The sequence below is a fragment of the Magallana gigas genome, chromosome 7 (genome assembly GCF_963853765.1).
Source record: "Magallana gigas chromosome 7, xbMagGiga1.1, whole genome shotgun sequence".
NCBI lineage: Eukaryota > Metazoa > Mollusca > Bivalvia > Ostreida > Ostreidae > Magallana > Magallana gigas.
The window spans coordinates 1,033,910-1,046,413 of record NC_088859.1 but is presented as its reverse complement, the minus strand read 5'-3'; the positions used below and the strand labels follow the sequence as shown (position 1 = coordinate 1,046,413).

Genomic DNA, 12,504 nt, shown 5'->3' with positions numbered 1-12,504 from the left:
GGTTCCGACGCTTATGTATAGGAAACCACTGGTATCACGATTTCTGTTGTTTTTTTAAAACACGATTTGTTATCCAGTATTTAGAAAAACTTTAAAACAGGATTGGTCTATAGGCCATAAGATCGTGGAACAATATTATAGATCGACCCTTGTGATCAGTAAGCTGTCGTAGATTAGGATATTTCAATATCAATGTTCTTGCTAACAATAACAATGTTAGTATAACTCATTAACGTCCATCAAATATTCATATCAGTCACCATTCATTAATTTTTGGGGGGATGATCTAAGAATTTTTCTTTGGCTTTGTAAATGATTTTCACTCATTCTTTTCATGAGTTGATCTACTCGGGGGGAGGTGGGTAGAGTTACCCCCCCCCCCCCGGGTAAAACTCGAATTTTTTACTGAAGTGGGGGTGATGGAGTCCCCATTTCCCTTGGAAAATAATTTTTTTTAAAGTAAAATCACCAAAAATCTTGCCCCGACACCCCAACCCCGGACAAACCTAAATACTACCCCCCCCCCCTGAAAAAAATATACTGGATGCACACGTTTTGTGTTACGTTTTAATATCATTGAAATCTAATTATTATGTCTTTATTCGTTTACTTGGTAAAGTTAAATGAAATATGAAATATTGTTTGAAAATACAGGATTATCAATTTTTGCGTTAGGCGAAAAGTTATGATATTGATTATAAGTATCCCTCTTTACAACACACAAAGTTTTATTTCATTCTTATTCTATGATCATGTACACAGTTGACGGAAGAAGAAAATTAATGAAAAAAATCATGTCATGCAATAATATAGGTATTCGACAAGCGTAAAAGCGTACACATGTATTTTCCTTGGGCGTTTCGTATCTATAGACGTGTTGATAAATCTTACCCTGTATTTCTATCATAAAAAGCTTCAGCGACAGGCTTAATCAAAATATTAAATTCTGATAGAAAACAAAACTTTTGTCAAACTTAAAAGGGATAACATACATATTATATCATTCCGTATCACCCGACTTCATATAATATGATTAATCAATAGCAGCAATAAGTAAAGTTATGAACATAATTATAAGGCAAAATGTTAAGTCTATATTTAGCAATCTTTAAGTAATTTATAAATTAGTTTATACAAATAAAAATGACATAAATAAAATGGCAAGCGTGCATATTAAATCGACAGTCGTAAGATTTCTACATAAGAGTTTTCCCTTTATTTTTAGCCCTTCGCAATTTTTTTTCCTTTTTATCTATGCTTGCTATTTAGTACAGTAAAATAAAATACTAACATAAGAAAAATGTTAATTCATCTTCAGGTAAACGACAGGCGTGTGGTTTATCTCATGTTGTGTTGATTAAAAAATGTGGTAAATTTTTAATTAATCTGATCATTTATCAAGTTAGAAAACATGAAATATAAAAATGCAAAATTTAAAATCATCCACCAGGTAAGCGGCAGGCGTGTTCTCTTCTCGGCGGGCGTATGCATTCTGCGTAAGAGTTATCTATTTTACCGATTTTTACTAATTTTGTGTTAATTAACGAATTTAAAGTCAACTTTTTATTTCTGTTATCGTTTATTAAGCCAAGTAAACTAAAATATCAAAGAAATAATTAAAATAATCCATCAACTAAACGGCAGGCGTATACATTTTCTTGGCAGGCGTATGATTTCTTCGATCAGCTTACCCGATTTTTACTTATTTTGTGTTAATTAATTAATATAAAATCAACTTTTGATTTCTATTATCATCTATTTAGTTAAAAGAAATAAAACATCAAAGAAAAAAGTAAAATAATCCATCAAATTAACGGCAAGCGTCTAGATTTCCTCGGCAGGCGTATGAATTCTACGTAAGAGTTATCTATCTTTACCAACATTGAACATTTTTGCCAATTTTGTGCTAAATAATCAATATAAAGTCAACTTTTTGTTATTATGATACTTAATTTAGTTAAGTTAAATAAAATATTAAAGAAAATATTAAAATAATCCATCAGGTAAACGGCAGGCGTGCGGTTTTCTCTCGGCAGGCGTGTTTTCCCCGGCAGGCGTCGGCAGGCGTGTTTTAGTATGACCCACAGGATTTGCCTTGCGAAGAATTTTCAGTGTATTTTCCAAAGGAACTGTGTAGAGAAGTGACATTTTAACCACTTTTTGTCCCTGTTTATAGTTTTTTAACATACAGAGTATCAAATAAGTGGTTTGTCTGTCACATCTTATTATCGTCTGCTTCCAATTCAGAGAAGGATGGCGTCGGAAGAAAACTCCAAAAGTTCCAAGTAGGTCCATTGTTTACTATCCATCCTGCTGTAATATCTCTTTTTTTACACTTAAGAAATGCTCAGTTATAAAAATGAAGTCTTTTTATAGATATTGCATATTACATATTTCCTCATTCCTTGCCATATATGTCAACTCGTGCCATACTATATTGTAAAATATTAACCATATTATAAACAAGTATAGTAAGGGTTACAGGGTATATATATGTTAAAGAATAATATTATGGTAACCTCTATCAAGCTGACAATCACTACAGTACTCCTAAGAATTACTATAACTATACATGAATGTAGGTGTACATGTTTTTACTCAATATATTTATTCTCTTTCATTTCATTGCAGTAAATATAGTGCACATTCATTCAACTTTTTTACTTCAGCAATTTATTTTGTGTTTATAGAATATATTAAATTCTTGTTCAGAATCTAAGCAGAATAGAATTCTTCCAAGTTGATGATCAGTGTTTTAAACACATGTTTACTAGGCCTACTTAAATTATAATCGTTACAAATGTATCATTTTGAAATATTTACATTCCAAATATTTTTTGCATGTAAAGTGTGTGAAAAGACACTGCAGTTATAAGACCGTAACACACACAGGGTACTCAAAGGTTAGAAAGACTAGTTTTATTATGACATCACAAACGTTGAACGCTGTAAACGCAACGTCACAAGCGAGAATCAAAGTTCACGCTTGTGGCTGTTACAGTGGCTCATCCATTAATTTGAACTTACCCTTAGGATAAAACAGAAATTTTGACGTATAAATCACATTTGCAGACAAGGCAAGAAGTTAAAAAAATGTAAATATAAGCATAAAATCATTATTTTTTGAAAGATATAGTCTCATAACTGCAGCGGTGTGTGCATACAAATTTTCATAACGCGCTAGCGCGCGTTACTCAATTTGTATGCACACGTCGCTGCAGTTATGAGACTATATCTTTCAAAAAATAATGATTCAATGCTTAAGTATGAATGATTATGAGTTTCTGAATGAATATTACTACATATAATATACATTGTTATACTTTCATGTTAAATACTGAAATCTGATTGGTTAAGACTCAGTTCACAATCCGTTCTATTACCCTGAGCGTTAGCAACACTTTTAGCAAGGGGTAACATTAAAAATTGTTACATGCGCGAAAATTATGCGCGTACGGTTCGCTGTAGAATTCACGTTATTCCTATATAAAAGCAGTAAAATTTTCTTAAAAATTAAGACATTCAGTATAACAAAATAAATAGTGCCTGTTTGGGAGGATAACAGTAGAAATTGACACCCCTCGAAAACCATTGTCAACCTCCGTTTCACGTCGGTTGACAATGGTTTTTTCGGGGTGTCAATTTCAACTGTTACCCTACCAAACAGGCACTATTTATATACTATAACATATACTGTTACCATATAGCCTTTGTCACATGAAATTTTATGTGAGATCATCAGTTCTGAGACTGTCTTTCAGATTTTCCAGTAAACAATCTACAATATTTCAAATATTGATGGATGAACTGGGACGTGAAACCGAATCCTCCAGAAGTTTGTCATCTGATTATTTGCAAAATGCAATTGAAGTTCTGCCACTACAGTACACCGGAATGTCAACAACAACTGATACTCTTGGCACAGGACGTGTGCAGAATTATGTGGAGGAAACCGTCCCAACGTACAGCGACCCTATGTTTAAGGCACATTTCAGAATGAGTCGTACTTCTTTTGAGGTATCCAAATATAACTGATTGTTGTTTCCTTTTGTTTGTAGGCATTGTCAAAACACTTAGGAGGGCTGGATGGTCAACAAAATAACCATCAAATCTACCTAAATTTAAGATATGATTTATGAATAATAAAATATTATTTAGAAGAAAAAAATTAATCCATACCTTTTTTTTTATTTGGGGATTTTCCTATATTTAAATAGAGCTCTTCTTCATAAGGGAATCAGTGATGCCTAACAGATAATTTACATTTTTTTACATGTGGCTTTATATAGAGAGATTAATAGTTGGGACATTCACCAATTTTACTGAGATAATAACCCTGATTACATTATTCACTGAGGATTTGTGATTACTGAATATTTTTGCAATATTATTGCAATCACTGACCCTTAAGCTTGTATGAATGTTGAAGTGAAGAGATCGAACTGTTTGCACTGAATTTTAGTGTGCCTTTTTGATCAATGACTCTGACATTTGTATAAATTAATTTTTTATGATGATCATGACATAAATATACCCGGTAAATTTATTGATGCAACATACTACATGTGCATTGTAATTCTCTGTATTAATTTCATTAGTAGTGTAATAACTCTGCATGATGTACGTTGCAGAGAATGGACTCGATCATCATTTTTTATTTTAATTTTGACAAAAATTTATCCACAAGATTATTTTCAGAAGAGAGAGAGAAGAATTTTTTTTTTAGGTTTGATTTGGGGTGATCAAATGACATGTATGTACAAGAGAAATATATAACTTGTAAAATCCAAGTGAGGCCTGCTATGAAGATAAGTTATTAATTGTTCAGATTTGGTGGTGGTTTTTACTTTCTGACTTTATCATATTTATGTATACATGCAAGAACATGTTTTCTTTGCTAAGTAATAGCTTTTATCTTTACATGTACCATAAACCTATACATGTTGCTAACAGTCTGATATGGGGACCCGTGGGTTCAAATCCCTCCACTGCTTACTTAATCAACAGTAGTGTATTTCATATGGGAGGTCTCCATTGCCATCCTAACCATTACCTTTCAAGTCTTAATTTTGTTTCAAATAAACCACATTTGCTTACTCTGAAGGTGGTATGGGACCCGGGTCTGATGATATTAATGTGGATAAAAGTACATTATTTTCAAAATACTCTGATCGTTTTAAAATTTTCAATATTTACAGATTTGTAGTGAATGCTCTAAACTATTGTGCTATGCTTTTACATGTAGTTAACAATATCGGGAATGAACACTTTTATAAAATTATATTTGATCTTATTGTTTATTTTGATTAGAAGTACGCCACAATATGCAGGTGTCCCATACCACCTTAAACTTTGTTTGATTTTGAAAACCTAAATGACATATAATCTAATCATAATTTTATGAAGTTCTAATATGTCAAATGTTTGATATAACTCTACACATTATATATATATTTTAGGAACTTTTAGTACTCATAGGGCCTTATATGCAAAAGATCAAGAACATATCCATGGAAAGACGCACTTTGGCCTGCATCTGGTATGTCGGAAATACTGAAACTTTCAGAAGTGTTGCCGACAGATTTGGCGTTAGTAAAGGGACTCTACACTATTATGTTGCAAAATTCAATGCAGTGTTTAGAGACCATCTTATCCTCCAACAACTCATTTCTTGGCCAAGAAACGAGCAACAATACAACAGCATAGCAGAGGGTTTTCTTGGAAGAGCAGGATTTCCATGCGTTGTGGGAGCTCTAGATGGAACATATATTCCAATAAGTGGACCATCTAGCTACCGCGATTCATACATATGCAGGAAAGGATATCCAGCCATGCATCTGCAAGCAGTTTGTGACAGTAATCTGATGTTCTTAGATGTCTTCTCTGCCTATCCTGGATCTGTCCATGATGCTCGGGTCTTCAAAAATAGCCCCCTGTATGATGCTGTTCAGGAACTCCCTCCAAAATTTCATCTTCTTGGAGACTCAGCATACCCATTGTCAGCATCTGTCTTGACACCATTTAGAGACAATGGCCATCTCTCTTTAGAGGAAAAAAATTTCAACTATGCCCACAGCTCTACACGTGTAGATATAGAAAGATGTTTTGGGTTATTGAAAGGCAAATTTAGAAAACTGAAATTTTTAGACATGCATAAGGTTGAAGAAATTCCCAACTTAATTGTTGCATGTTGTGCATTACATAATTTCATCCTTATGCATGAGAGCATTGATGACACAGATGTAGAAGTTGAGGTAGATCAGGTAGGTGACACCTTTGAGTACGATCTTGCTGAAACAGAAAGTGTGTCTGGTCAATGTAAACGACAGGAGATCATGCACTTGCTAGCTTGAAAGATTAGTTTGAGTTTATTTACCGGGTATGTGTTATAATTGTATTTAATAGAAATTACTGTACAACCAGTGTTTGCACAATAACAAGAGCTAGATGCTCATACATTCAAGCTTCCATTTGTTTAACTGTAGTTACATACAGTTCTTTTAAATTGTACATGTACCTACCAGTAAAATTTCAATGAATGCATACACAGTATTACCGGTAAGTAAAAAATCTTTATTTATTGTATTTGACCCCCAACCATATTTGATCTTCATTATAATACCGTACTCAAAAAATAATTCCTTAAAAATAGTACGTATTACATTTTATTATACTTTCATGTTAAATACTGAAATCTGATTGGTTAAGACGCAGTTGATAATCCATTCTATTACCCTCAGCGTTAGCAACACACTTGGCAACATGTAACACAACAAATTGTTAATACATGCGCATACACTATGCACGTACGGTTCGCCATATAGAATTCATGTCATACAGATATAAAAGCTGTTAAGTTTTCTTTAAAATAAAGACATTCAGTATAATAAAATAAATAGTGCCTTTTTAGGAGGGTAAGAGTTGAAATTGACACCCCAAGAAAACTATTGTCAACCTCTGCGGGGTATAAATTTCAACTGTTACCCTCCCAAACAGGCACTATTTATATAGTGTCACCTGCAGAGAAATGCATCTCTTTTTTTGTTTGTCTGTCTCTCAGTTATGCCTCATATCTTTAAAAAAGCTGTAGTGGCTTTTATAACTAACCCTAAATCTACCGAGTATCTCGAACATCAACATATGGAATTTCATGGTTATGTTGAAGAGGTTTTAAGGTCTTTTTAAAGTATACTTTTTATTGAGAGAGAGAAAGAGAGAGAATGAGAGGAGAGAGAGACTTTTAAAATACTTTATATCCATAATGAGAGAGAGAGAGAGGGATTGATACAAATCTGTGGTGTATGTATTATATGTGATTTGTTTTTTGTTGAACAGTGTTCCTGTAATTAAATTAATTAAATCTAACATCTGTTTTACAATATCAAAACCAAGATATTAATTAATTGTATATATTTTTATTGACTGTGGCAATTATATATATGTGTTACTGACTGTTACCGTAATAACAAGAACTACATCAAGAATTACTGGTATGTACATGTAGTATCTAGCATATTTCAACTTGTTCATGACGATTATTTGGATAAGTATGTCTGTCAGTATTATTAATCATATGTGAAATACAAACAAGTTTTATGATTGTTTATTATAAATTAATTATTTTATCTAAAACGAATTGACTATCAATATCATCATAGTTTAACTTCAGTACATACAGGCATCCTGATTATTTATATGTCAATTGCTTAATATATTTCTTAACTGTATGCATTACAGTATATTTATTTAACATTATATAAGATATTTAAAACACTGAATATAAATCAAATACATCAGATTTATATACGGCGCTCAAATTTTCAGTCTCTTTCTATCATTTTTCACATACAATTACACTTTGCATCTTTTACAATGAAACAAATAAGAAATATAGTTTCTGTACAATATAAATGAATTAAGTAAAATAGGCTCTTAATGTACAAGTTGAATATTTCAGGTACTTAAAATAAAAGAAAATGAATGATGATCGAAACAAACTGTCAAATCACAATTAACATATGAAATCACAATTAACATATGAGAAACTGAATTTTAAAATAGACTATAGATGCAGTTTAATTATAGTTCATATCTTGGTAGCACAATTTAGACTGGGAATTTTCAACTGTATTCTAAAATACAAAGGTAGGACAGTTTAATACCATAATGAATTTCCTCGATTCATTTTAATTGTACCTATTGTTATGTAAGTGATATAAATTATAACTTTACAGAGAGAGAGAGAGAGAGAATTAAGTAATGAAATAATTAACTTAATGAAAGCAAATAGACAGTGGTATTTCTTAATCATTCTGACTTTGAAAATACACAATATCTTTTGTTAATTAAAGTACAATTGAGTGCCTATTATTTTACCTATTTATTAAATGCATCAGCAAGACGTTCTAGAGCTTGCACCCTTCTCTCCTCAAGATTTAATCTCTCTTTGTCCAGCTCTATCCTCTCCTGGTGCATTTTCTTCAATTCACCTCTGTAATTTTCCATCCAGGCTGGCTCTTTGTCATTTTTTCGTTTCTTAGGAGTTGGTTTCTGGGGGATTTGTGTTGTGCTGGAGGTAGAAGCTGCCATAGTCAAGCTCGATGCTACCGTTACCGGTTGGACAGCAGGATCGCCGTGCAGCATTTTATCCATCTCGTCAAAATACTGCCAGGATTGGCGACTGTTTCCAGTTTTATTATTTCTTTCTTTTATAATTTTATACCTAAAAATAATATATATTTATACCTAAACATTTATATACTGTGTAAGGTAGTCAGGAAGATATAATCATTACATGGTTTGTAGTTAATTTAATATGATATATACATGTACATGGTCAATAAATTCCATATGGGGTGAGAACAAAGCTAGTAAGCTCCATATGAAATTAACCTACCATGTATAAACCATATTAGGTCAACTTCAATCCATGTAACTTATTATATACCGGTATATGTGTGTGTGTGTGTGTGTGAATTGTAAATGTTGGGATTCAGCATGTCATAATTAACACTGACAGGTAGGGTAAAACCACCTATATAGCTCATGGGGAAAATATCAGACTAATATTTGAGCCATAAATAATGATCTTGGCTTTTACTTTTGACATAAAGCCATGATAGGCTTTGAGTCTTTGTATGTGTGCAATTTGAAAAATAAATCTAATTAACACTTAATGAAACAAGACCCTAAATGATTAGATAGCATAAGGACAGGATATGGCCTGGACAGAGCAATGATCATATGCTCCCCTGCCTTAAAACTTTTTTCAAGGTGCATTGCAATATATTCAACTGTAAACCTCATTTTCAATGATCTGAATTTCCGGTCGCATTCATCTCCACTGAAATGATATCCTTTGTTGCAAATTTCCTCCGAAATCCTCTTCCATGCTTGTTTTTGTGTTATAATGTTTGACGAAAACATACCCGAAAACTCGGTCTTTAAACTTATTAATAAAAGCACTGCCTCATGGCTCCATTTTGGATCTAAAAAAGGAATTGTCTGCAATTAATTCAAAATTAAGCTTGTTGATCTTTCGGAATGATTTATTATATTGCTTTTCAAACTCAATTAAAATAATTCTTAATACTAAAATCAATATTATTATCATTCATTTATTGACAAATACCATCATCTTTCAATATTTTTTTTCCCAAACATAATAACTTGTGAGAAATAGACGACAAATTTATTTATTGACTAATATCCAAAAGAATACTTATGTAAATATTAATGTTTTTCAATCACTTCAACTCAAACAAAGAGAAAATTAAATACAAATCAAAGTCAAAAGATTTTTATTATTTAAAAGAAAACATTATAGACCAAAAAGTGAACAACCTCCAGGTTTCTCAGATCCTTCTGGTGGCTGTGCTGTTGAAAAGAGTGTTTATAATTCATTCACATTAGTCATAGTGTATTTGGTTAAAAGAAAATGAAAAAAAGTGAGCTACTCACACTCCCCATGCAATTATTACTTGACAATTACATAATTATATAATGAATTGCTGGTTATGAAGTTAATATGCATTTAATACATGTACCTGGTACACAAAATATAATTCAACTTTAAAAAAAGGATCACCCTCAAATAATCATCATAATTATCAAAACTTTCTAAAAATACATGTATAATATGTACATCTTTAATAACAACAAAATTTTAAGTTTACTTTATATCAATCATTTTCCACTATCTAATCTATCACAGTCCCGTTTAATCCAATTAACATTCATAAATTTATTTGCAGTTAACTTTTTCTTTTAAAAATACCTCCTTGCTTTTCAGCTAACACTTCATCTTGGTTGTGGTCATTTACAGAGGATTCTGAAATATGATCTGATATTTCAAAGGGATATGATCACATTTTTAGCTTAAAAAAATGACAATGGGCTACAAAATTTTTTTTCAGCTACAAGCGATATACAATGCAGAATTTTTCTGCAAAGCATTTTAAACTTGTTTATAATCATAAAATAATTAAGAAAATTTGTAGCTCAAATTATGACCATGTATGCCTCTTTAAAGCAAATGACTGTAACATGTCTTAATAATAAAAAAAAATATAACAGTAACATATTCAGCTAGTATAAATAAAAGATGATAAATAAGAGTTATATATTTCATTAAAATAAATGTATTCACTGGCAAGTATCTTTAAAAAAAGAGGGGGAATCATTGGTTTTTTTCATTTTCAGTTACCAGACCAGTTATGTTTTACCTAGCATTCATTAATAGTTTCAGCATTACCTTGATCTTCACAAGTTTTAGTTGACTCACTGGGACATGTATCTCTATACGGGTATATGAAACATATCAACACAGTATTAAAATTTAACATACCTTTGAATAAAAAAATCAAAATGAAATAGAATAATTCGTTGTATAATTATATAGTAATGTAACCTTGTTGAAAAAACAGACCCTTTGCTTTATTAAAATGGTTTGTGTTAATTAACAATTAACAATAAATATGAAATGAGTTAGGTAGGTTTATTAACAATTAATTAGTAATTAATAAACAGTTAATTAACAATTAACAATAAATATGAAATGAGTTAGGTAGGTTTATTGTCATTTCATTATTTTTCAACCCTTACATATTTGCAAAAACAACAAAAACTTTATTATATTTACTATGCTATTATAATTGTAGAATGTCAATCATTGTTTATAATTAAGAATCATTTTTTAAAAAACAAAAAACTTATTAACCTGGACTCTTCTATAATGTTTATTGCATGTTTATGTTGAGAACTAGGCCTAGTGCAGCTGTGATTCTTGCAGTCAGAAAGTGTGAAGAAAAGACCTTCACAAACAGCACATTGATATAAAGTTTCATTACAATACTTATCCATTTTATTCATGATGCGGTAGCAGACGATAGTGACTTACGACAAGGAAACCCCTTGTTTGTAGCACTGAATAACTTTTTGAATCACAGTTAATGCAGAGACAAACAATGGTCAGATTGTCGAAAGTCTGTTTTTCTCCCACAATTTCATTACTACTTCGTATGCAGCTTTTCCTGTTGTCGTAAATGTACACAATACATGTATAATGAAACCCTAAACGATCGAATATTCCGGATTATCATATACCTGTGTTATAAAACGAAAATTGTAAATGTCAAAAATCAAACCTATGCATTGTCAGCCATTTTGGATTTTAGCGAGCGCTTGCAGTGCGTTCAGTTAACCAATTCCGTTCGCATTCATATCCGATCGCGAGCGTTCGCTCTGTTGAACACGCCTCTGCAGTAGCTTTCAACACACTTTCAAGCAAAATGTAAATATAGTCCTCTGAGTGTCATTCTTTGAGTTATTTATAAGCGAGTTACAGAGCTTACAATTCTTTGTTATGTAAATAAAGCTAAATAAATAAAGTTTACGTTTTGAATGTGAAAGTGAAAATTCACGTTTTAGATCTAAAATGAATGTGTTAGACGTTAGGAACTGTTTATTTATGCTTAAAATGAATCAGAAGATAGACCAATCAACTTTAAAAAGATTTTTTGCTGGTATATTGAAGCTGTGTAAACAAAAAGAGGGCACCAGTCTTGTTTACGTGACAAAAAACTGTGAGCCCTGCATCTTGCTTTTAAGTCAACGAATGACTCTCAAACTTCATTTGCTCATTAGAAATGCATTCCTTAAGCATTGTAAATGATAAAATCAGAAAAATTTAATTTGACCAAACTTGTGACCAATGCCCCTTTAAATTGACACTGACGCAAAAGACTGCATATTTTGATAATAACCCATATATCTTTAACAAAATGATGATTCATTTATGCTTAAATAACTGAATTAAAAAAAATTTCGCATGCAATGATCAAGTGGTTCTACTTTTCAATTATCAAGTGATTATATTTTTAAATTATCATATTAACAAATAACAAGTGAAAAGCTGTCAATGTGACAGCAAACAGGGTTTTCTTTTATGTGAACTGTATTCATAATCCATGTCAGCCCTGCATTATAAACACTAGTGGCATGTGA

The 12,504-nt window shown here is 31.5% G+C and overlaps 1 protein-coding gene across 2 annotated transcripts; it reads right to left on the bottom strand.

Annotated features, from left to right (window-relative positions):
* Nucleotides 1-8,026: 8,026 nt before the first annotated feature.
* On the bottom strand, nucleotides 8,027-10,877 carry LOC136270227 (uncharacterized). Of its 2 annotated transcripts, XM_066067202.1 has the most exons (6): nucleotides 10,754-10,877; nucleotides 10,277-10,330; nucleotides 9,844-9,876; nucleotides 9,302-9,488; nucleotides 8,377-8,722; nucleotides 8,027-8,132 (listed from the first exon to the last, which is right to left on the bottom strand). In XM_066067202.1, the coding sequence occupies exons 1-5, from the start codon at nucleotides 10,842-10,844 to the stop codon at nucleotides 8,377-8,379; spliced, it is 711 nt and encodes a 236-aa protein (XP_065923274.1). In that variant the 5' UTR covers nucleotides 10,845-10,877; the 3' UTR covers nucleotides 8,027-8,132. The 2 variants fall into 2 exon arrangements, with proteins under 2 accessions (XP_065923274.1, XP_065923275.1); XM_066067203.1 differs by lacking the exon at nucleotides 8,027-8,132 and having other exon boundaries at nucleotides 8,182-8,722.
* Between the last annotated feature and the right edge of the window lie 1,627 nt (nucleotides 10,878-12,504).

Excerpts from the sequence above, each read along its gene's own strand:
- LOC136270227 (XM_066067202.1), bottom strand. The coding sequence starts at position 10,844 with ATGTTAAATTTTAATACTGTGTTGATATGTTTCATATACCCGTATAGA. Across the intron at positions 9,489-9,843 it reads AGGATCTGAGAAACCTGGAG|ATCCAAAATGGAGCCATGAG; the intron begins GTTGTTCACTTT and ends TTCCTTTTTTAG. Across the intron at positions 8,723-9,301 it reads TTCAGATCATTGAAAATGAG|GTATAAAATTATAAAAGAAA; the intron begins GTTTACAGTTGA and ends TATTATTTTTAG.